Below are 25521 nucleotides of genomic sequence, written 5' to 3'. Positions count from 1 at the left end.
AAACCAGAACAAATGTTATTTTTCTGGGTTTCAGTTTGGTTTTTCTGCCGTCTGTCTGGAAAACTGTGGCTAATGGAAGGAAGAAGTCAAGCACAACAGTTATGCTTGAGTACATTTTGCACTATGGATACTTGCAAATGAGAAGTGGATTATTTTAGCTATGGTCGACACAAGTGTGTGGGTAGCATAATTAGCATCAGGTGGCAGCTGGTCTTTAATGCACTATTAGTGGTAGAGCTTTGTCATTTCTATGTAGTTGGTCAAGTTTAGAGTTTACTGCATTTTGCTTACAAATACCATAGATGTTATTTTTTTGTAACAATTCATTGTTCAAAATAGAGTGACAATGCGGATTGAGTGAAAGTTCATGGCAAGGATACCTTTACCCTTGATAAAATACGACACATGAACTGTCTGATACCAGTGTGACCTACGGTTCATCTGACAAACAGTTGTTCACATGTTTGAACGTAGATCTGTGTGGATGTAATAATAGTTTAGGTGGAATCTTGCAAAATGAGGAACCAGCGTTTGGTCAAACAAGACATGACTGAAGCAACATGCAGTATGTAACAAAAATGTTTTATTGGTATGCTTGGTAAGTCTATGTGAATAGTTCTTTAGTTACCATCAGATCAAATTTTTTATAACCTTTATGACTTACTGCTCTCTTGCAAATGTACTCTGATTGTTAAAAAAAAAATCCTTGTGACAAATGTACAAAGTTGTTCTCACAACTTGAGTGGATGGAAAATTTATGTCAGTGGTTGTTGAGGTCAAAAGGACTTCATACTGTAAAACCCATTCTCTGTGGATAATCCCCCAAAATACTCAATGCACGGTTTTAATACCTTCTGATTTAGCCAGAGCGATTGTAGTGCAGCAAGGTCAGTGTTGCAATTATGCATTTGTAATGTGTTCTGCAAAAAGACTGCAACACATGAATGGCTAACTGGTCTGAGATTACTGTGTCTGTCTGGAGAGCCAGTGTTGGACTGTATATTGACTATATCTTTTAGGATATAAGAAGTGAAATGTGTGTCACAGTATGTATGACAAAAAGGACAAATACACAGAGTAAGCAGACTATGTTCTCCAGCATGTTTTTATTTTAGTGGGAAAAAACTGCAGGAATCAGTCAGACCTTGTAGGTATAAAGTGCAGTAACAGACAGTAACACTGTCGTAAGAAATGTTGAAATAATAAATAAAAATAAAAACTCTATTTACATAATAAAAACAACTTCTTCCAGTTTGTATAATCTGTCTCAGTATACAGAAAGATTAGATTTACGATTAGACACCAACTGTAGTTAGTGTATTTTTAGAAATTAGACAATAAAACTTGAGATTCATCCAGTATTGCCTTAAGTAGTATAACACAGTGTTGTCTCATAAAAAGAAGTCATGTCACAGTGGTTGTAACTGTGAAGGAATGGCTTTCAGTATGAAAATAAGACAGCCCTTGCCAAAGATCAGGCACATAAGTCAAACAAAATGACACACACAAAACCAGACGAGCAGGCACGATTCCCCTCCAGTATAAAATGTCAGGGAAATTACCTCATAGCTGCTCCAACTTGCTGGCTCAGAATCAAAGGTGTTCACAATAACAATTATAAACAGTTGAGTTTATATTGCCAACTGCTGTTTGTTGTGTCAGTCACATTTATCATTCTCTCCTGAAAACAGAGTCCAGCTCCACCAGCCATGTGATGCCAGCAGCACAAGTAGATTTTCTCTGAATGTACAAAGTATACACTTCTGAAATGTACTAGTTTCAACAGTACAAACAGCACATTTGTGCATGATTTGAGTCCTGATAATATTCTGAGTCCAGCACATTGCCTACAAGAGGCAGGAGAATGAATAAAAAAGTACAGTCATGTGAAGTTTGCAACCTCTTCATACGTCTGGGTCTTCATCCCTGACAGAGAACGTCAGTCTCAAACTGCAGCAGCTGTCCCATGAAGGCCAGGTTGGGGGAGATGACCTGACGCCGCTGCTTCACAAAGTCAAAGGCCTCATCCAGCCTGACGCGCTGCGTGTGCATGAGGTAGGCCAGACAGATTGTGGCAGAGCGGGAGATACCTGCCTGGCAATGCACCAACACCCGACCACCACTCTGTTTCACTGAGTCTGTAGGCGGAGCGGAAAAGAGAAGACGGAAAGAGGAAGAGAGATCAGCATATTGCGCTCCATTTTGCATCAGTTTCTTTGACATCAGTGAGAATGTTTTACAGGCAAAAATACATGGTAAGCTTTAAACTGTTTGACTAAATGGAGAAATTTTGTTCTTATGAATCCAACTCTGTCTTCTCCTCAACTTAAAAAGTACAAGGTAAAGGGCTCAAAACAAGCAAAAGACATTTTTTAAACGTTTATAAATTTCTCTTCTGCGGCTTGTGCAGCATAATCCAGTTGTTTTGTAATCAGATGATTACACTGTTGGTCCATAAATCTAGGCTACAAATGGATTATGGTGTAGAAGCTGTTAAAGAGAAATTCTTTGGATATTTTATATTTCATCAAGAGTGTAAAAAGAGGGCTTGCTTAACTAAGACGAGACTAATTCACTGTGTGTTTACTTACTTCATTGGAGTTTGGACTGACATTACAGTGAGCAAATAATGATCTAAAGGTTACACTGTACACAGGTTGGGAGCTACGGATGTTTAGAGGAGAAACTCACCGATGAAGGCGATGGCTGTGGAGAAGCAGGCTCTGATGTCAGCAGCTAGGTTGTCCTCCACATTGAGCCGCAGGTACTGAAACTCCCCCTCGTAGAAGTTGGGACATGAGGAGGAAACGTTGAGCACAGCTGTGATGCCCGCTGCTGCGAGGGTCTCTCTGCGGGAGGAGTGGATGGCACTGCCCAAAAACAGGAAGGGCAGCAGCTCCACTGGACCATCCTACAATTTACAAAATCAAGGCAGAGTCCATGTTTAAAAACCAAGAATAATCAGTATACGGTTTGGTCTTTTTTATGCTGCATATTTTTCCATTACTTAAAGAGCTTTTTGATGTAAACTCTTGTATTACATTATGTATTGTCTATTATCGCTTATAAAAAAGGTGAATTTTATCTTACCCGATCATATGCTGGTGTCCTCCGACCTGTCACTGTTGGCTCTGGTTCCACTGTAGAGAGGTGATTGCTGGCAGAGGTGTAACAGAGTTCTGGATATGCCTCTGAAAATCCCTCAAATCCACCTAAAATGGAGATCACACAGTATTAGCTAAGCCCCAAGCTTTCACCAAAGTCCTCCTTAAAAAAAAAGAAAAGTCTTATGTGTGAAACAATAATGATGATGTGGTAAACATTAAAAGGAAGCCTGTGTATACATTTTTAAAAGTTTGTTTAACAGTTTGTTTATCCTTAAAAGTGCGATTATGGAGATTTTTACACTTACAAACAAGTTACTCTCTTATACTTAATAATAATAATAATAATTATTATTATAATAAATTAGTATGCCCAGTGCATTTATTAGTAAATACATTAGTAGCTCATTTTTTTCTTGCAACTTCATTTAGCCTAAAATAATACATTTTGGTGGGTAGAAATACATGTATTTAAGTCTTCTTACCTTGTAGAAAGCAGATCTGCGTCTGAACTTCGTTTTGCAGAGCGGTGAGCAGCATCTGGGCCACGCTCTCTGCCTTCAGTTCGGCCACGGAGCGGCTGCTCTCATCCACCACCACCAACGGAGAGAACTCCCCGCGCCGCAGCCGGCCCAGGAGCGCCTTGTCCGGGATGAGCCACTCCAGAGCCACAACCGAGCTCTTGGATCTACGACGCAGCATTGAGTTCCAGTTGACGTTTCGGGACTCGCAAATGTGCGTCAATGAAAAATCTAGGAAAGGTCTGCAGTCCAGCACCACACACCCAGCTGTAGTGTACTGGTCCCGGGGGGTCCTGAGTATGTGAACCAGCTCATGGCCTGTTATTTCCAGAGTCTCACTGCTTGAAGTCATGGCTGAAAAGGTGTATTTAAAATAACTATTTGTTCCTCACAACTAAAAATATCAAAAAAATCAAAAAAGAAATCCGGTTGTAGTGTTTTTCTGTGAGAATTTTAAGCGCAATAGTTGATAATGTACTTTTGAAAATAATTTTAAAATCTACTGTAAATGTCTCTAGCGAGTGCTTCTCGTCAGGGCGGTTAAAATCTGCTTTAGATTGAAAGTTTCACTTGTTCATTGATAACAGCTGTGAGAGGGGCGGGGTCACCGTGACCCCTCCTCGTTTTCCACAGAAGGAACAGCGTCAGAGGCGGAACGGCCATATATGGCCTGCCCGACACTCCTCATATGGACACTGACGTCAAACCTGACTTTCCAACAGCGCACGTAGTCGTTTGGGGTTATTCCGTGTTTCTGTGTTGAATGACGTTATGTTTAGAGTTAAAACCCAACCCTCCCTACTCTGGCTTGAAACGGCAGCCTTCAGAGGAAAGGCTGAAATCTGAGCTTTTGTCATTGGGGTTAGATTAAACCTGAGCTTCTCCAGGCCACTGCAGAACTGCCCGTTTTCTTGCCCCATGCAGATCTCAGATCAAAGAAACACTTTATAATGCTTTCCCTTTGTTTTCTGCATGTTACTTTTTACCTTGGGGAAAAGTAACATTTTGCACTGATAAAATGCCAGAACAGACTTGAATAGCTTTGTTTCTGCTCTGCTTGGAAATCTGGAGCATCTGTATGTTTCTTCTCTATGACATTATAGCCTATTACACTGCAAAAACAATCTCCGCCTATTAAACAGTTGCACAGTGCGCTGGTTACATCAAATGCACAGATAAAGCTATGGTTTCTGCTCATTTTATGAAGTGTCAGGTATGGATTACACAGTTTTATCACACATACACACACACACACACACACACAGACACACATTTCATTTAGCACATGGTGGAAAGTAACTTCTTAAAAATAGTCCCATAATTGTAAGTGAATAACTTTTTCATAAACCTTTTATATTTTGAAAAAGGATTTCAAAGGATAAGGCTGGTGGTAGTCTATATTTTTGTTATCATCAACAAATCCCATGAAAAGCCCAAAACCAACAATGCCTTATTTTAGTCCACTAAAGACATCAATCTTTAAAAACAAGTCGCAAATACATACTTACATTTTTAAAATAAACATTACTCTAGAGTAAATAGTACATTTTTGGGGACTCTTTTCAGCAGCGGGTTTTTGTGGGATGGACTCAAAATGAACTAAACTGTCCTTGTTCATCATGATATGCACAGAGGAATAACTTATACTTTGGCTACAAAGGAAATACTTGTTAGTGGGATCAATTTATTGTTAGTTTTGGTCTTTTCTGTGGGATTGTTGATGATAGGAAAAATATAGATTATTACCAGATTTACAGTGTCATTTAAGCAGATTACTGATAAAGTTTTGTGCTCAACAAGAAAAGCCAGAAATGGGTGATCCCCTTTTCCCTTAAGGCAATCTGGTAGAAAGCTTCTAATAAGAAAAAGATGGTCACCGCTCACTAATAAACTAAAAGACCATTCATTTTTTCCCATTAATAATGTTAACTATTAAAGATTACACATTAGAAAGTACTTGTAAGGCAATAATGAATCGGAAACAGTTTGTAGGTTGTATTCATGTTGAGGTGGTTTCATGTTGGCTTGGTGACCTTTAAGGCCCTGAAAACCAATTTTCTCAGTTTCTTTCTGTGAGCGTCAGGGTCCTAGTTGGGAAACGGTGATGACAGCTGTGGGTGACAGGGTCGTCCACCATCAAGAAAATGTGATCAAACCATACCCACAAATTCCTGATGAAAAGGTTAGTTTTTGAGTGGTAAACTCGTAATAAACAATAACTAAGAATGTTTTTTAATGAAATTTGATTGTTGATTATTTAGCTGTGAAACACCTTGGACTTTAAACCAAGTTTTAGGGGCTTTAAGTACATCTCAAGAGTTTTTTTTATGCGTTTTTACGTAAGTAGTTTTCAATACAAGTTGTCTCAATTCCACATGAGTAATATTTAAGTCAAACACCAGTAGTTCTAATTGAGTAGGATATTGTAGACGTCTTTCCACCCCTGGATACAGGATACTCATTGCCCTGTAACACACAGGAAAATATACTTTATGTGCAGTGTGGGATAGTTTATATCACAAGGTGTAATCTGACGTCTATGTCTTCATTTCCTCATCACCCACATTCAAATCACTCTGCCTTCCCACAAACGTCTCCCACTCAAACCTCTGACTCCACTTTCTTTCTTGTTCCCACATCCCTTCTCCCCCTCCCTCACCGCTGACTCCTGGTCCCTCAGCAGCACTCCCATTTTGTCATGCTCTCTCCCTGCTGAGGCTGCAATTTCAATCCACAGCAGTACACACACACACACACACACACACACACACACACACACACACATATATATTGGTACACAGTTCATCATGGCTGTCAGTAGAGCCGCTGAGCATGCATTTACTGTAGCCCCAATGTGCACTTTAGGCTTAAACACACATATTTAAACCCACAGTGAAGTGATGAGGTCTGTTGAGTTGGAAGATTGTGACGTGAGTGTCTGTATGGTGGGTGTCTTTAAAAGAATGTTTTCTTTTTCAACACTCGCCCCCATCTCTTCAGCCCGACAGGAAACAACACCGCACATATATCCTGTCACCATCCATGCGTTCCTCAGCATCCACACACACACACGCACACCCTCACTGTATCATTACAACCTTTGTTAGATTTGTCATAGCTCATAACCCAAACTGACTATGCCTGATTGAAAAAGTTTGTCAGAAATTACCCTAAAAAACCAGCAATGAGATGGATGATTTCAGAGGTGACTCATACATAATCAATCACTCGCTTTCATTTTCATTTGGTTCAAATGTTTCATTATCTTTCCTATGTTAACAAATCAGAGCGTTATGGTTGGCAAAGAATCAACCCGAGAATACATCTGGCCTGACACAATGCTGAGAGATGCGTGTGAATTTGTTGTTGCTGATGACTTGACAGTGGTGTGAAAAAGTGTTTGCCCCCTTCCTGATTTCATGTACATGTACATGTTTGTCACACTTAAATGTTTCAGATCATCAAACAAATTTAAATATTAGTCAAAGATAACACAAGTAAATGTGTGGGACAATCACTATTTCACACAGGGCCATGTAGGTTTGGATTTTGTTTTCCCTTAATAATAACAACCTTCATTTAAAAACTGCATTTTGTGTTTACTTGTGTTATCTTTGCCTAATATTTAAATTTGTTTGATGATCTGAAACATTTAAGTGTGACAAACATGCGGAAAAAAAAAGAAATCAGGAAAGGGGGCAAACACTTTTTCACACCACTGTATATTGTCCTTTCACAGAAAATTTGACATCGACAGTGAGCTAGGTGCTGACGATAGCACAAGGTGTGAAAGATGAAAAAAGGTGACAGTGAGCAGAAATATGACACGTGACAGACTTGTAGAGTTGATGACTAAGAAGTGGTGGAGATCATGACAGAACTTGTGAGCATAGAGGTGACTATTTTTTGAATCAGAAGCAGCTTATGTCATCAAAATGTACAGAGAGCATACTGTAGGCAGGCAGAAACAAATAATTAAAGTCTGGTGATGGTGTGGCAAGAAAACGGTGACTTCAGACTGATAATAACATTACTAGTAATGCTAAAAGTTTGCCCTTACTCAGTCTTTCTGAATGAATATGTGGGTAAATAAACATTAAAAGAAACCCTGATGAGAACATCTGCCGCTAGCTTTTACCCCTCCACGTCTCCCCCCTCCTCTCACAGGGGATTATTCAAGATTAATTGGATGGCTGGGGCTATTACTCTCTGAAAAACACTGTAATCCAGGAGATTTACCTCATCCCTGATTCCTCTCATAAACGCCCATGTGACAACACCATCACTCCATTCTGGGGGAACGTGTCCCTGCCGGGGTCAGATCACTGATGTGTTCAGGCGAGCTGGTGCTTAATGTTACGGAAAGTTGAGTGGTTTCTGGAGGATTTTGCGTGACTGTGTTTAAGTGGGTGTGTGTGTGGTACTCTCCGGTTTTATTACACCACAAACTTTCTGTTTTATGAGTGAGATCTCGGTGTTTGTTTCACCATGATTCACATTGGCAATCCTTGAGTTTAAAAAAAAAAAAAAAAGTTTAAGATAAACAATATATTTATCAAAAACATCTAGACACCCTATATGCTTCACGTAGCCACATATGCATGTAGCTAACATGTTTTCTCACTTCCATGTCATTTCTATACATGATTTAGCACTTGGGAAATTTATTTAGCCACTGAGGGAAATGTCCAACCTGAAGTGAGTAAACCCTCCCTGTCATTAAAGTGTGTATTTACTGTACACAGTATCTTCATCACACCGTGTTTTGTGTGTGTTTTCCCTCCTTCCTCTTTCTTCTCGGCTCCTCTGCGGCTCTCTTTTGATTTATCATCAGTCTACAAAGATCACAAACACAGTAATCCTAAATTTAAGTCACAACTAAACACAAACAAATGACAAAATAACCTGACTATTGTGTGCCCTTTATGTGTGTTAAATCTTAAGTTAAAACCTGTTGATTTTTTTGAAGTAGTTGACATCACTTCCTGGAAGAAGTGACGATATTGTCAGAGTTAAAAGTTTAATGACATAATGGGTTCAATAGTAAACAACTTATTTATAAATCTATTGTAGCTTCATATGACATATACTTAAGCCTTATAAATCATGATTAAATCCTCAAACTATATGACTACACAGCCACTTCCTTCATCTTGCATCATTTTCTTTTTCACCTCCACCCTTCCCACCCACTTTTTTGTCTCTCACCCCAGGACAACTGTGAGGCCTACGCTCGCTGCCAGACTCAGAGCAGTAACCATGGCGATGACTGGCACCAGCAGGCCCTCAGTAGGTAGAAAAGGTGAGTAGTTGTCTCCATGAGGCAGGGGGGGCAGAGTGATGACGGGTCGGTGAGTTTGGTCAGGCAAAGGGGCAACTGTGAAGAAGGAGGATGAAAATAACTGAGAGATGCATTAATAGAGTTGTAGAGTAATATTTGTGTAGAGGCAGGACTTTACACCTTTCAGCTTGTCCTGAACAGGGGTTTTCACATGATTTTGCCTGACACAAACCTCCAAACCTCTTATAAGGATCTCCTTATATTAGAGATTTATTGTGTTAATTTAGCAGGCTGTTGTTGGAACTGTAGGCATTAGGTGGTAGGGAGAATGAAACCACTTTTTAGAAGTAGTTTTTATGCATCCTCTGGCTGGGATTATTTTGTAAGGCAATTATATTTACAGTATATTGCACATTTCAATACAGGTAAACCTGTACATGCGCTTTTTTAAATTAAAATCCATACAGCAATAAGGAACATGTATGGAAGAATACACTACATACATTACATGAAAGCCCACACAGCAACAAGGGAAGAGAGAAAAACACCCACCCTTTTAGAGATATTTGACCCTGCATCCACCCCACAAATTATACGCCTTACAAACCTGAAATGTTTTCAGTTTACTTTTGAACATGTAGTGAATTAGTTTCTTTGAAAATGAACTGCTGTGTTTTTAATTTTGCTTGGGGCCTCCTGGACATCCTTAATATCCCCACGGGCCTAAAAACTAAAATTTAGGAGCACTTGTACTAGAATACTAATAAGACTGGGACATTTGTCTCATCTTACAGATTTTTAAGTGTTTTGTTTAGTGCCAATTATTCAGAGTTGACAAATGTTTATTGGAGTGTTTGTTCTCTTATGTGGCAACTGTTCAAAAGTGCTAAATTAACTCAGAGTTGAATTATCTGTCAATTTTTTGCGATGACGTGTCTAAGAGGTGTACTCTACCAGCGAGTAGGAAAGTGACTCGGTAGAAGACGGTTCTATTTCCCTCCTGCAGAGAGCAGCGATATGTTCCTTGTTCATCCACATGTAGCTGATTTAAGACCACAGATGAGTCATCTGTCACTACTAAGGCTTTGAAGTCACTCTCAGTCAGCTGCACACACAAATTAGGAAGTGATAGTTGTAAGTAAGTGGGTGTAAAAGACAGTAAACATACATATTCATGATGATACTATACATCCAAATAAGGGACAAAATGTAATACATCAGGTATCAGGAAGTATGCAAAGTGGTTAAAAAGTGGGCTGTTTCCACTCAAGTGGTTTGAAAGTGCTAAGCGACTACTTATGCTTCTGTTTGTGTTGTTGCTTGAGAAATAGCCAGTGATGGCAGAGAGACCTTCTTAGTTCCTGGCACACCAGGGGCCCAGGAGTAGTGGTACTCTGGTCTTCCCAACAGAAGACGATGCCATGGAAGGAAACAGTTCAACACTGCCTGGCCTCCCTCCTCAGCCTGCACTGGATACTCTGGAGAAAGAGTAGAGACGCGTCATTCTTATGCATCAGGATTATTTGAATAATCTTTTTCATTAGCCCTGCACATGGACAGGCAGCAACAGCAGCGCCTAGCTTAGGAACACATTTACAAACTCGTGACAGCATGCGTCCATGTACTCTGAAGAATGGTGCACTCCCAGTACATAGGTACGACTAGCCCTCATCCACTCACTCACCAACAACATGCATACACAAACAAGCAAATAAAAATATACCACCGCAATCCTGCTGGCCAGAGGGAGAGGGGCAGATGTGTATCTTGTAGCGGCAAGAGAAGCAATCCATTACTCTTTGTTTCAAAAGCCCTGAAAATCATACCACACACACACGTGTCCTGTAAACATGCACTGAATATATATAGTATGTGTACACACTGTGCTTCCACAAGGATTTACACAGATACAAAGGGAAGGATCAGACAGAACAAACTTACCACACTTGTTAGGGCACAATCCTGAAGGAGAGACAAACAAATGATCTGAAAGTAATGCATCTCGTACACAGCAATGACTTACAAAAAGTGCCCTGCCTCATACTGTGCAGAACACGCACTGTTATTCATTCCAATTACCATCACGGATGAATGTGTCCAAGTGTTTCTCTAAGATCTTCCTGCCCTTCTCCATGATCTGAATGGCTTCAAATGTTACAGAGCCTTTAAAAAAAGAGCAGGCTTTATCTTAAAATCTGGTGAACACTGAGTTTGTTACGATTACAGTATCATATGTGAATACATTCAGTGATGATACAAGGGAACAATTACAATGACCTTAGTGCTAATTTTTTCCCCCAAGTTTCCAACTACTGTGTATCTTTTTCTTTGTTTCTCACCAGTGTGCTTGGTTTTCAAGAAGCGGTCAAATTCACTCTGGTACTCAGTTCTGGCTCTGTACAGAGTGGTGGGATCTGAGCAATGGGAAACAGACATTTTTTAATTGATTTTAATATTTTACAGTTTAGACATCTCACTCATACTTCTATCCAGAACAAAATGAGGGCCATAGCAGTAAAAGCTTCAACTGCCAGATCATAAAAAACCCTTAATGGCCTGACAATATTTAAGAAAATGTAATGAAAATAAGAGACAGCATATGAGACATAAGTGGCTTTACGTGAATTATCGGTATACTCCACACTCGTGCCATGTCATATTGTGCTAAACCAGGTCTTGATCTCACCAATGACTCCCTTTCGTTCCCGGCTGGTCTGTCTGTAGGTCACATAGGCATGGTCACAAATCTTTTTCATGTCAATCTGGTCTTGCACAGTGGGAGCAGAGAGGATAAAGTCCTCATGTAGGAGCCTGACACTGCGGTCACACTGCAGACAGGCCTTGGCAGCAGGGACACAGCAAAGCAGGGACACCAACATCAGCAGCATCTCCCCTCTGCACCCTCAACCTCCTGCACATCAGGATGAGTCACTTTGGGTCCTGTGATTTTTCAGTAAGTGCAGGTTCTGAAACAGAGTTGCCAAATATTACTGCTGCTACAAACACCACTATCACTGTTGCAACCATTACCTTACAGCAACTGGTACTTTTACTGTTACTACTGCTACCGTGAGTACTAGTGCACTTCTGTTTCTACTTTTACCATCAGGCCATCATTTCCATTGCCGTATAACCTGTTAGTGTAAGAAAAATGCTGTTGGGTCCATGTTGGCCTCATGTTTGCTGGGGCATGGTTACAGTATAGTATACAGTATATCAAATCAAATCAAGTTTATTGTCACATACACAATCCTACACAGCACAATGTCTAGTGAAATTAGTTCTCTGCATTTAACCCATTCTAATTATTAGGTGCAGTGGTCAGTGTAGTGTTTTCTGTCAATTTGGTTGTGGTTATTTCATTTAACACAAATGTATTAAGGAATATGCATGTTTAGTGCAGAAACTAACAATTACATTCATTATTGATCAATCTGACGTTTCTTTTGATTATAAATTATTCACTAAAGAAAATAGTAACAAATGGCCATCAAAATCACAAAGCCCTAGGTGACGTCTTCAGATTACTTGTTGTATCTGATTAACAGTCAAAAAACGCAAAGATATTCAGTTTACTATCACATAAGACAACTGAGAAACTGAAAATGGTGAATGTTTGGCAGTTTCGCAACAAAAAAAATGAATTAAACAATTAATTGATAATCAAAATAGTTGATTATAATTCTATCAATCAACTAATCGATTAATCGACTAATTGTTTTGGCTCTGTACATGTTCCCCACTTTGCCCAGTTGGAAATCCAGCTTTGGCTGCCTCTGCTACTGATATAAATACTTTAGTTTACAGCACTTAACTGCTTTAAATGCTGTTGCTGCTTCTGCTAATGCTACCACAAGTGCTACTAGCTGTCACTAGTACTTGCTATTGCTACTGCAACTTATGCTATAAGCTAGTTAGATAGGTTAATTCAGCCATTGGTGCCATCACCACTAATGTTGCTAATAAAAAACTGTAATAAAGCTAACTACTAGCTACATTGCTTGACCTTTTTCTACTGTTGCTAGTACTGTTGGCACTACTAGCCAAATGATATTAAATGGGACAACAATAACAAGAATATCAGCATGGCAAAAGAAGATAAACAAGGAGAAAAAAGAGCATAGTAGGGGCCTACTGGCTTTACCATGCTCTGTCATGTGTGTCGTTCAGCTCCTCTGTTTATAGCTTGTTGCTGTCACCCAGTGGTAGAATAGCATGTCCCAGTCACAACATTATTATTTGCTCTGGATGATCTCACCCCTGTTTCTTCAGGACAGTTGTGCAGTCTTGCTCCTGTGCCAGCTGATTTGGCTCGCAGTCCAGGCCAGTCAGATTCTGCTATTATTACATACAACAACAAATAGCAAAAAAAGCAACACAATTGTCTTCAAAGACAAAAAGTTAATAATAAAAAAAAGCTAAATCACATATATTCACAGTATTTTGTTTGTTAATAAAAACCGAAAAAAGATAAAATACCACGAATTGCATTTGATATTTGAACTGTTTCCATGGGCAACGGTCGCATATAAGATAAAAAACACAGACGATAATTTTAAAATAATAGTTAACATTAGTTTATCCATTTTATCTCCTGTGGGTTTGACAATTTCAGTTGCTGACAGTAAACACATTTAAAAACACATTTAAAAACTCTTGTAAATTTGGTAGTCTCTTTTTGAAACGAATTCTGTAGACTACCTTATTCTCACACTATATTTCCCAGAAGCCCACCGGATGACGTACTATGAGTGACAGATTACATGGACGAATCCGCTTCTAGCTCGTTGGTTGTTGGGCGGGACCATGGAACTTTAAACCGCGCTGCAGCTGCGCAATGGGCTAATGCGCTCACATACTCTATCCTATGTACACATTGACCCCCAGAGAGTCAACTGCGGAGGTAAGATAACTCTATTTTTATGATCCCGACGCTATAAATAACAGTTTGAGTGTATTTTCTAACTTAACATAACTCTAACGGGTGTTATTGACACAGCCAACATAGCTTTTAACTGTCAGCATGACCGTTTTGAAACCTAGTTCGTGACAACTGGTATAGCCGGTTACACTCTCACTGTAATGTCCCGATAACAGCCGTGTGGACGAGTGCTTGTGGGTTATCGATCAGGCACTGGCACATTGGATATGTTAGTTAGTTATGTCACCTTGACACGCTTGTGTAAAATGACATAAAAATGTGCACCTGGGGGCGCTGTTCGTGTCCACTGTGATCCTTTCAGGCAGATGCCAGTGTTTTCAGTGTATTGTTTTTGGTATTTAGCTACAACTAATGTGAACACAAAACAATTAGCAGTCACTATATGGAGAAAACGTTATCTGTGAGTTCGCTGCTGGTAAGAAAACATGCATAACCTACAGAGTACAGCCTACTGTACTGTACTGAGCAGAATGGTTATTTGCTGCTGTAGGCTATATCATAACAGTAAGCACTTTGCATTGCATACATTTGGTCCCCCAAACCAGCAAAATGTTAATGATTTCTGGTCACAGTGTGGAGGCTAATTTACATGGACTTAAACTTATCTGAAGAGTACAACATTAGCTCTCATTTTGAACCATGAATTCAGTAATATGTCCTAAACTACCCCTAGGATCTCCATAATATAAAAGAACAATTTACAGGAAGATAGAAATAGACATACAGCTGAAAACAAGGGCAACAAAGCTGAACAAAGATAGGTAAACAAACATTGAACTATTATGTACATACAAGTAGGTGGAAAAAAATAGGCATATATAAAAAGCAACAATGACCAACAACATACAATGTCTATGTACAAGTCAGGTTCCTGTAAATAGTATAGTTTATGCGTGATAAAACATTGTGTGTGCAGTATTGATAAAAAAAAAAATTGATGACATTTTCCTTAATAAGCAGTGTTTGCTAATATAAATCAAAGACACCCACAACACAATGTGTCATGGAATTGCTTGTACAATTAAGGCAATTGTTTTTTTTAACACAATAAACCAAGTTGGAATTGATCCAATAAACGGGGACTGAAAGGGGGGAGGTCTGGACCAACAAGTGTGGGAGTTAAATTATAGTATTTGGTACGAAATACATGAATAATTAAATTAAAATTTACCATATTAACAAGATGGTGCAGTTTTGTTTGTAATTGTACATTCAGAGGAGGTAAAGAATCTTATTTTAACAGAGCTTGTGTAATCTGGCATAAAGAGGAAGACTGTCAAGCAGAAGTCTGTCTGTGAAGTGCTGGTTTATGTACAGGAACCCAATTTTTGCAGGGTATGCATTTGCAAGGTTTCCTTCCCTCCCTGCTGCATAGCCACTAACCTTAATCAGATGAAAAAAATAATGTTAAGCTGAAACATAATGATACCTGTTGGGAGGTTAAATAGGGTTCTGTTGTGGATGATTGGCCTGTGCTCTGTCTGAAAACTGTAGGTTTGCTGCAGTGCAGTTATTTGAGGGCTGCTACTCTTAAATATAATTTACTCATATCCACGGTGCTCTTACCTGAGAGATAAATGTAACTGAGCCATGCTGACATGGTGTCTGTAATTTCTCTGATCATAGCCTGTTTTTATGGTGTCATTGGTTCTGTTACCGTCAGTGCCAATGTGGCTACAGAGCTGGCTTCCTGATATTTACCAGATTAAACCATCTGTGTTTTCTCTCTTTGCTGGATGCTGCTGCTGAACTATTCTTCTGGACACACTTAACAGCAAGTGCACACAGAACAGAAACATGTAGCTTTATTATAGACTAAGACATAGAATACACTAGTGTGGTGTACATATAGCAGCACTATAAGCAAATGTGATTACAGACATTTTGCAAGTACATCTGTATATGTAGGTTTTACAAAATTAACACACTTACAGAAAGAAAGAGGGAGCAAGTGATAAATGTCTTTTAATCATGATGGCATGCAGTGTGGAGAGCTCTAAAGCTATTTATAACTGTAGTTCCTTGAGACTGACAGTGGTGATAATTAGAACTGGATTGTCAAGCAAATGCCCTGTGTGATGGGGCATACGACCAACACTGGATTTGTATGTCCCATACTGATCATTTGGAATTTAACTAGTATTGACAATATATTATTTTGTTGCTTTACATATATACGCAGTTTATTTATGTATTCCCCCATCCTTACTGGACATTTAGGTTAATCAGTGTATGACATGATGATGTCTGCGGTGCCTTATTTCTTTTTTTTTTTGACACTTTTCGACTTTTTGGTTTTACACGTTGTGCCGAACTTCAACTGAATGTTGATCTCTTGTCTATCTCACAGGTTTGGACAAATCAGCCCTCATTCAGAAATGGAGACATTGCTGAAGATCGGCAGGTAGACATCAGGCTTTCTGTCACCTCCACTACTGCCAGTGTGAAGAGGATCTATTCCAGACTTTTTCACCAACACTGACAGCAAGTTAACTACAGCTGTCCAATCCTTCTCCAAACCTGCTTCCTTACACACCTCACTGCCTAAAGTCTTCAGTATGTATCAGATTGTCCCGGTGGCTCCTGGGGAGCAGCAAACGGCTGGGGCAGCTAGTGGTTCTCCACTGAAGAAGAAACTGGCTCATGAAGGCCGGCCTCTGGTGATGGCAGGCATGTTTGGCTGTGTGTTGGTGCTGGCTGCTGTGATTGCCTGGTGCTACTACTCAGCGTCCCTCCGTAAAGCCCAGCTGCTGAAAGCTGAGCTGTTGGACCTCAACAAGGATGGTTTTATCATTCGTAACCAAGCGGGGGCCGTCATCTTCAGTATGACCTTCAGGTGGTTTCACTGCAGGGATTAATTTCATCATTGATTAATCTCCTTATTATTGTCTTGATTAATCTTTTTGTCTATTAAAATCTTTGGCATTTTCTGCTTTGAAAGTGACTCAAATAATTAATCGATTATCAAAATAGTTGCAGATTAATTTTCTGTCATAATGATTTAAACTTTACTAATAAGTAAGGGAGATGTAATATGTACGTTACAAGGATTATCCTGCTGATGCCCTTTCAGAGCAATCAAAATACAGAGTGACCAGAAAAACGGTAACATTTGTGCATTGTAATGGGATCCACTGCACTCCTGTAATAAATACGTTGCCAGCCAGTAAATCTTGGCTAACAATAACCCTTGTAACATATATTACCACAGCACAGTTGTTCCTCTTCATGTGCTGAGCCGTACTAAAAAGCCGCCTTTATGCAATGTGTGGATGGATAATGGAAAGCCAGACGAGACAGACACACGATTACACCCTTAGGGAAGAATGATTTAGTCATGCCCTTTATCAACAGAACTCACATTGACAGAATTAACCATAGCACAATCCCTGCACTTGCAGAGAAATAGGAGTAATACTGTAGGATGGAGCGTACAATATCATCTGTACTGTGCTGATTGCATTTCTTCTCTGTTGTATTCTTATAGTATCAATCATTTTGGTGAGCTTTTCAGCAATACAGAAAAATTACTTCCTGCTAATAATACTTGCTCAGTTAGTGCTGTGCTTAACAAGTTCATTTACATTTTCTTCCCCTCTGTCAATGCTCCGTCCCAGGTCTGGCACTCTGGATCTGGACTCCTGCTCAAAGGAGGGAAATATTCTGAGCTGCACTCAGTCAGATTCTGGCAAACTCAACTTCTTTATCCAGACGGTTCGACCAAAGGACACGGTGATGTGTTACCGTGTTCGCTGGGAGGAGCTGAAAAATAAGCGCTCAGTGGAGCACGCCATGGCCTATAATGACTCTCATTGGTATGGAGGGGCGGAGACAGCAATACAGTACTGGCCTCTCAGGATCCAGGGCGAGGAGGAACCACAGCCCTTCATCACCAGTGATGTCTACTCAAATCGAAACGCTTTTGGGGGAATCTTAGAACGCTATTGGCTGTCTTCAAACGCGACTGCCATCAAGATTAATGATTCAGTACCGTTTCATTTGGGCTGGTCAGAGAAAGAGAGGACACTCCTGTTCCAGGCCCGATACCAGGACTCTCCCTTCAGACCACCAGAGGGTCTGCAGGCCTTACCTGAGCTCAGCTATAGAGTGTGTGTTGGGTCGGATGTTACCTCTATTCACAAATACATGGTGAGTGTAGACTGTGTAATACTGTGCATTTTGTTTTGATGGTAAGAGCAAAATCACCCATCTTATTTCCTATTTAACTTTTATTATTCATATAAATGCAGTGTTGTTAAGTTATAACTTAGTATGAGTTTAAACTAAGTATGTTAAAAGTAATTGAAAGTCTGGAGCATTTGCTAATTAAGATTTTTTAGGGCTTGAAAATGCATGTATTGATTGGTGCCCTTCGGAGTGAAGCCAGATTCTGAACCAGCTTCCCTGCTTGGAAAGTGTAATATAGCATAACAAAATTAACCAAGAGCAAAATTGGAGTGAAGATGGCAGGAAATACCAAAGCCAAGTTGCAGTCTTGGCTGGATGTTCATCTGATTCATAATGTAATCTAACAATTCTGACTTAATGAATTGTTTAAGCAATTTATCTATCAAAACCATCAACCATCAAATCAGTATCTGGTTCTAGCTTCTCCATTGCAGGTTTTATATTATTATAATTTGAATATCTTTGGGTTTTGGACTGTTGATCGGACGAAAACAAGACATTTGAAGATGTAACCTTAGACTATGGGAAACTGTGATTTACATTTTCTTACATTTTATAGACTAAATGATTACTTCTTAATCAAAAAATTAAACAATAGATGAATTTAATAAAGACAAGAATGGTTAGTTTCTTAAGTAACAAGGACTTGAATCAGATTGTTTTTTTTATTCCACACCATCCCAGAAGTCTCTGTAAAGTAGTATTTGAAGGAAAAGTTGGACATTTTGGGAAATATGCTTAATTTTTTTTCTTGACAAGAAGATCAATACCACTCTCACGTCTGTGCATTAGATGACCGGTTAGCTTAGCTTAGCATGAAGACTGGAAGCAAGGGGAAACATCTAGCCTGGCTCTGTCAAAAGGTAACAAAATCCACCTACCAGCATTTCTAAAGCTCAAAGCTAATTAACACGTTATATCTCATTGGTTTAATCTGTACAAGAACCGAAGTGTAAAAATGACAAGTTGTGATTTTACGGCAGGGTGGGATAGGTCTATTTCTTGGCTGGGAGCAGTGATTTCCTGCAGAGCCAGGTAGCTGTTTCCCCCTGTTTCCAGTCATTATGCTAAGCTAAGCTAACTTGCTGCTGGCTGTAGCTTCATATTTAACAGACACAAATGAGAGTGGTTTCAATGTTCTCATCCAACTCTTGGCTAGAAAGCGAATAAGTGTATTTTTCCAAAATGTTAACCTTTTCCTTTAAACTAAATTAACAAAATAGAGTGGAACAAACTTTTTCACTGTGCATTCTTGGATGAAAAAAACAAAAACTGTTGATGTGAATACCCCTGTAGTAAGTCTCTGCTCTGTATGCATGTGTTTTGCTCAGGTGCGTCGGTATTTCCCAAAGCCTATCAAGGTCCCGTCTCCGGAAGTATTCAAACAACCATTGTGGTCCACATGGGCTATCCACAAGACGGCTGTAACTCAGGAGAAGCTGCTGTCCTACGCCTCTGACATCACCAAACATGGCTTCACATGTTCCCATCTGGAGCTGGACGACCGCTACGCTGCCGACTATGGAGAGTTTGACTTTGACCCGCAGAAGTTCCCCAATGCTAGCGGTATGTTTGACAAACTCAGAGAGGACGGGTTTCAAGTGTCGCTCTGGACACATCCTTTTATCAACTATGACTCCATTAATTTTGGTGTTGCTGTGGAGAAAGGACTGTTTGTTAGGGAGCCGAGCGGTGAGCTGCCTGCTCTGGTTCGTTGGTGGAACGGCATCGGAGGAATCTTGGACTTTACGAACCCTGAAGCCCGTGAGTGGTATTCCTCACAACTGCTTATGCTCAAACTCCGCTATAACGTGACGTCCTTCAAGTTCGATGCAGGAGAGACGAGCTACCTCCCACGCCAGTTTAGCACCCTGGTCCCACTGTCTGACCCCTCCACCTTCACCCGCCGCTACACAGAAATGGCCATACCGTTCAGTGAGCGTGCAGAGCTGAGGGTGGGTTACCAGAGTCAGAACATCTCCTGCTTCTTCAGGATCATCGACAGAGACTCTGTGTGGGGTTATGAGCTCGGCCTCAAGTCCATTATCCCAACTGTTCTGACCATTAGCATTCTGGGATACCAGTTTGTCTTACCTGATATGATAGGAGGCAATGCATACCCCAACCGCACCACAGGTATGGTACTCCATAACATATGGCTACAGAGCGTTTTAGAGCCTGAAGTTAGTTCTTTTAAAGACACACATTGATCTTTGATTTGGTTGTAGTCTACAGTCTGACATTGGTGTTGTATTTTAGGTGGTTTAGATGGTCTGCCAGACAGAGAGCTGTACATCCGATGGTTGGAGCTGTCTGCTTTCATGCCTGCCATGCAGTTCTCTATACCACCGTGGGCCTATGACAATGAGGTGAGCAAATGTTTTATTTATTTTTTTTCTGTCAAATTAAAGCTGCTTTGAGTATTTCTGCTACCCAAAGGTTTGCAACACGAGCCTTCAGGCAATTCAGATTTGTTTCTCAAATCAGATTTTTAAGACAGACTGTCCGCACTTATTTGCAAGTGATCAGATCGGATTTGTGTGTCCAGACATCACCAACTTATCTGCATGGGTTGCCGTGGCGGCTTTCCAATGCGGAAGCATGAGAAATGTACAGAAGCCTCCCCCCAAAGTGCAAAAAAAATAAAAATATGTGTGTGTGAGTATGTATGTATGTATGTATGTATGTATGTATGTATGTAATATAGTAGGTAAAATAAGTTTTGAACATGTCACCATTTTTCTCAGTAAATATATGGGTGCTATTGAAATTAAATTTTCACCAGATGTGGGTAACAACTCATGAAATCCACACATGCAAAGAAATCAAACCGTAGATGTCCATAAATTAAGTTATGTGTTATAATGTTAAATGACACAGGGAAAAAGCATTGAACACATGAAGAAAGGGAGGTGATAAAAGGAATGCCAAGACAATCAGTAATTAGAAAGCAATCCTGCCCCTTGTCAGTGCAAATGAACATCAGCTGGTTCAGTCCCAGCTGATGGCCTATAAAAAGGTGTCTCATTACCAAGGTGTCACAGAAGAAACATCTCATGATGGATAAAAGCAAAGAGCGCTCTCAAGACCTTTGCAACCTTATTGTTGCGAAACATACTGATGCCATTGGTTACAGATAGATTTCAAAACTTCTGAATGTTCCAGTGAGCACTGTTGGGGCCATTATCAGGAAGTGGAAAGAACATCATTTCACCATAAACCTGCCGCGACCAGGTGCTCCTCGCAAGTTTTCTGACAGAGGAGTGAAAAGAATTATCAGAAGAGTTGTTTAAGAGCCAAGGACCACTTGTGGACTGCTTCAGGAGGACCTGGAATTAGCAGGTACAATTGTTTCAAAGAAAACGATAAGTAATGCACTCAACCGCCATGGCCTGTATGCACGCTCACTACGCAAGACTCCATTACTGAAGAAAAAGCGTGTCGAAGCTCGTTTAAAGTTTGCTGCACAACATTTGGACAAGCCTGTGACATACTGGGAGAATATAGTCTGGTCAGATGAGACCAAAATTGAACTCTTTGAATGCCATAATACACACCATGTTTGAGGAGAAATGGCACTGCACATCACCCCCAAAACACCATACCAACAGTGAAGTTTGGAGGTGGAAACATCATGGTGTGGGGCTGTTTTTCAGCATACGGTACTGGCAAACTTCATATAATTGAAGGAAGGATGAATGGCAAAATGTACAGAGATATTGTTGATAAAATTCTGCTGCCCTCTACCAGGATGATGAAGATGAATTGAGGGTGGACATTTCATCAAGACAATGATCCCAAACACACAGCCAAGGAAACTCTCAGTTGGTTTCAGAGAAATAAAATAAAGCTGCTAGAATGGCCCAGCCAATCACCTGACTTGACTCCAATTGAAAATCTATGGAAAGAACTAAAGATCAGAGTTCATAGAAGAGGCCCCCACAACCTTCAAGATTGTGACCAGACTTCAAGAATGTGTGGACGACTGGGCCAAAATCACACTTCAGCAATGCATGCAACTCGTTTCTCCATACAAGAGGCCAACAAAGGCTTTTGTGTGGATTGCATGGGTTGTTACCAACATCTGGTGAAAGTTTCCGTTCAATAGCACCTTTTTAGAAATATATTTACTGAGAAAAATGGTGATGTGTTCAATACTTATTTTACCGGGGGGGTGTGTGTGTGTCTGTAATCAATCAAAGGAATTAAGTCATATACAAATATATAATAGCAACAAAAGACAGTCAACTGGGAAAAGGGGATTCTAATCATTCTAATTCACTGCTCAGGGCAGAAAAAAGTTCCCCAACACTTTTGGGTAAAAAAAATAAAATGTAACTGTTGAAAAGACACTTGAACTGATCATCAAAGATCATGCAAAAAAGACAATGCTGTTTGTAGTAAAGATAGAAATAAAACCATTTATTGAGGTTTTTAAAAGTTGACATTGGAAATTATAGAGGTGATTATTGGACTAGTGCATTATAATGCAGCAATTTATGTGGCTGTTTTTGGTATACTTAGTACTACTTTTGGTATAATACCAGGTTGTAGTAGTTCTGTTAGGTGATGCTAACACCGTACTTGCATTCGTCTGCAGGTGATACATATAGCGCAGAAGTTCACAGAGCTCCATAAGACTCTGGTGGCCCCCAGGGTTCTTGAACTGGCAGGCGAGGTTCTTGATACAGGAGACCCAATCATAAGGCCCCTCTGGTGGATCGCCAATGATGACGAGGCGGCCTATAAGATTGACTCCCAGTTCCTGATCGGGGACGACCTGATGGTGGCTCCAGTGTTAGAGCCAGGAAAGCAGGAGAGGGACATCTACCTGCCTGCAGGACGATGGAAAAGCTACAAGGGGGAACATTTTGATAAAGGCCCCATGTACCTTACGGACTACCCTGTGGACTTGGACGAGATAGCTTTCTTTACGTGGGTTCACTGAAGACATTAAAGACATAAACTCACACACACACACATTCTGTATGCACATGTACATTCTTGTGAGCACACCAAGAAATGTTTGTTTTTCAAAGGGAAATGACCACTAGGGGTCTGCAGTGTGATTTTTGGTAATGATTTAACTTCATGTCTCCTCTGACCTGCTCTTTATCTGGACGTCTGCAGATTATAACTGTCCATCCAAAGAATTAGAATGAAACTTGTATTCACTTCTGATTCTCTTGTTCATCCTTAAGCTGAACCTCATCCTCATGTGCCTTCCACAGCCGATCTCAGATTGTATCATCACTGCAGACATCCACCTAATTGACATCTAGATTACAAAGAGTCCCACAGCTTAGAATAGTTAGCTTTATTTCCTTCTGTGTGAATTTGATTTCAGGGTAGATGAAATAATGTGTCTTTATTGTGGCTTGACAGGGTTGGGCACTGAACCGGCAATAAATATGTACTCCTGAGTTGGACAGATGCACCCCTGCTCAGCAGGGCATGCCCATGTCACCATGGCAACTGCTGTATTGTGGAAAATCTTTACATTTCCAGCTACCTATGTTTAAGCTAACATGCATTAATTTGCATCGCACTGACAGCAACATGTGATTAGTGTTTGACTGTATATACAGTGAATTCATGTGATCCTGGGTTTAAATTTGGGGTATTTGTCATGATAGTGCCATTCAGGCAATTCAGTGCCAAAATCTATCTGCTGCTTTGTGCTCATTTTTCATCTGTACTCACTAAAATCACAGCTCAGGGTTGATTTTAAAAGAAAACATTTGTAATGTCAGAATTCATTTTGTTGATCCACAGCAAGAAATTGATTTATGATACTAATGCTACTGGTATGCCTGGTAGAACAGGTATTGTTCTGAACAATGCTATATTTTAACGTGCCGCCCATGTCTGCCTTGCGACTTTATTTGCCTTATCAGCTGAACTAAACTATGCCAACCTTAGCACAGGGAACCAGTACAGTGATAAAACACTCACCTCGATATGCTTGATGCTTTGCACCTTTTAAGTTTTTAATCACTGACATTGCAAAGTACAGGAGGAGTTTTATTAAAATGAGACATCTGCCTTCTGAATATGTCTTTCTGCTCTCAGTGTTTTGGCACGAGGGTAAAGCACACTACTGATTAAGTCATCTAAATGCCTTGCTTTAAAATAATTATACTATATAAAATAGTCAGCACTGTTTTTGAAATGTTTAATGTTACTACAAAAAGAATTATTTTGGGATTAGATCATATTTCAAATTATTCTGATGGTTTTTTGTTGAAAAATGAAACAATCTTGTTGTAAATCGATAGTCTTTGTGTTGCTTTCTTGAATTCTTGATAAGACCACCAGATAGTGCCAAAGTCAGAAATGTTCAAATCTTACACACAGTGGCTTTGACTGGTAAATTAGACAACATTTAAAAAAAAAAGAAAAAGGAAAAAAAAAGTATAATTTGGAATAATATTACTCATATGTAGAGAAACTAGATTAACTACTGTGAGAAAATACAACTGTATTTTCACAATAAGTTAAGTTTTATAATTTGTACATAGATCTCAACATGTAAACTGTGATGTGTCGGATATGCACAGTGCATCATTCAAAGGAATTTCGTCAAATCACTAAATAAATGAATTGGCCAACATTTTACCATTGGAGGTATTTGGTGAAGTCCGTCTGGGAATTTCCACTATGACACAACAGAGATTGAGATGCTAAAGGAAAATGTTTCTCAAGTGAATGATTGGTAATGTTAACAGTCTTTGTTAATGCTGTAAATGAATACTTCCTGCATTATGAAGGTAGACTGCCAAAGAAAACAAAAAATATGGTTGTTGCATTTTATTTTTTATTTTGCATTTTATTTGTGTCTGAAGTGGTGAGAAAGTTTGTTGAACTTTCAATGCTTCGCACTTCAGCACTTAAGGTCTGCTTCATTAATCCTCAGGATCAACAAGTAACAGTATAATTTATTGATTTGCTCATGAGTGTTCATATTTTGTGTCATTTTTTTGTCACTCATCTTTCTAATTAAGCTTCATAACAAAGCCATTGTTTCCCTGTAAAAAAGTGATGTGAAATGCAGAACCTAAAGAATTAAACAATTCAATGGTCGATCATGTTGTGGTTTTATTGAACAGATATCGATCTGTAGTCACTCACAGCTTTTACATATTAAAAATGTGTTTATTCTTCCTTCGTTGTACAAATTGGGTAAGAAAAAAGTAAAATATTCTTAAGCTGTAGCTGTTCCAGAGCCACAGAGAAAGACTGTGATGACGGCTGAGGATACCAGCAGGAGGAGGACACTGGAACCAGTGGATATGGCACTGTTACACGAGTCCCCTTCACAGCATTTTATGGGGCTCACACATGCAAAACTGCTTTGGCAGCCCTTGGTGATGACACCTAAAAGACATGATGGAAAAACCTCAGTTTCAACAAACACCAGGCATTCAGTGCAGCAATGTATCAGCTCAGACCTTGTTTAATAGATATTCTATTTGAAATGCTCAA

The 25521-nt window shown here is 39.7% G+C and overlaps 3 protein-coding genes across 11 annotated transcripts; 1 reads left to right on the top strand and 2 right to left on the bottom strand.

Moving 5' to 3' along the window:
- Positions 1 to 1086: 1086 nt before the first annotated feature.
- On the bottom strand, positions 1087 to 4179 carry dusp2 (dual specificity phosphatase 2). The gene is made up of 4 exons (XM_044195735.1): positions 3590 to 4179; positions 3091 to 3212; positions 2692 to 2911; positions 1087 to 2138 (listed from the first exon to the last, which is right to left on the bottom strand). The coding sequence occupies exons 1-4, from the start codon at positions 3975 to 3977 to the stop codon at positions 1921 to 1923; spliced, it is 948 nt and encodes a 315-aa protein (XP_044051670.1). The 5' UTR covers positions 3978 to 4179; the 3' UTR covers positions 1087 to 1920.
- A 152-nt stretch (positions 4180 to 4331) lies between these two features.
- Positions 4332 to 13660, bottom strand: LOC122875978 (izumo sperm-egg fusion protein 1). 9 transcript variants are annotated; one of them, XM_044195729.1, is made up of 12 exons: positions 13608 to 13660; positions 13165 to 13241; positions 11593 to 11872; positions 11246 to 11320; positions 10986 to 11069; positions 10848 to 10868; positions 10630 to 10719; positions 10257 to 10384; positions 9861 to 10011; positions 8834 to 9002; positions 8385 to 8460; positions 4332 to 6091 (listed from the first exon to the last, which is right to left on the bottom strand). In XM_044195729.1, exons 3-12 carry the CDS (start codon positions 11792 to 11794, stop codon positions 6017 to 6019), a joined length of 1071 nt encoding a protein of 356 aa, XP_044051664.1. In that variant the 5' UTR covers positions 11795 to 11872; positions 13165 to 13241; positions 13608 to 13660; the 3' UTR covers positions 4332 to 6016. The 9 variants fall into 9 exon arrangements, with proteins under 9 accessions (XP_044051664.1, XP_044051661.1, XP_044051666.1 ...); XM_044195726.1 differs by having other exon boundaries at positions 13165 to 13244; positions 13608 to 13650; XM_044195731.1 differs by having other exon boundaries at positions 10633 to 10719; positions 13165 to 13244; positions 13608 to 13650.
- An 18-nt stretch (positions 13661 to 13678) lies between these two features.
- LOC122875976 (myogenesis-regulating glycosidase-like) lies at positions 13679 to 25119 on the top strand. The gene is made up of 6 exons (XM_044195724.1): positions 13679 to 13809; positions 16199 to 16684; positions 17466 to 17997; positions 19368 to 20172; positions 20296 to 20405; positions 22637 to 25119. Exons 2-6 carry the CDS (start codon positions 16407 to 16409, stop codon positions 22982 to 22984), a joined length of 2073 nt encoding a protein of 690 aa, XP_044051659.1. The 5' UTR covers positions 13679 to 13809; positions 16199 to 16406; the 3' UTR covers positions 22985 to 25119.
- Positions 25120 to 25521: the final 402 nt, after the last annotated feature.

This window comes from Siniperca chuatsi, linkage group LG5, assembly GCF_020085105.1.
Source record: "Siniperca chuatsi isolate FFG_IHB_CAS linkage group LG5, ASM2008510v1, whole genome shotgun sequence".
Classification (NCBI taxonomy): domain Eukaryota; kingdom Metazoa; phylum Chordata; class Actinopteri; order Centrarchiformes; family Sinipercidae; genus Siniperca; species Siniperca chuatsi.
This window is presented reverse-complemented; position numbering and strand designations above follow the sequence as displayed.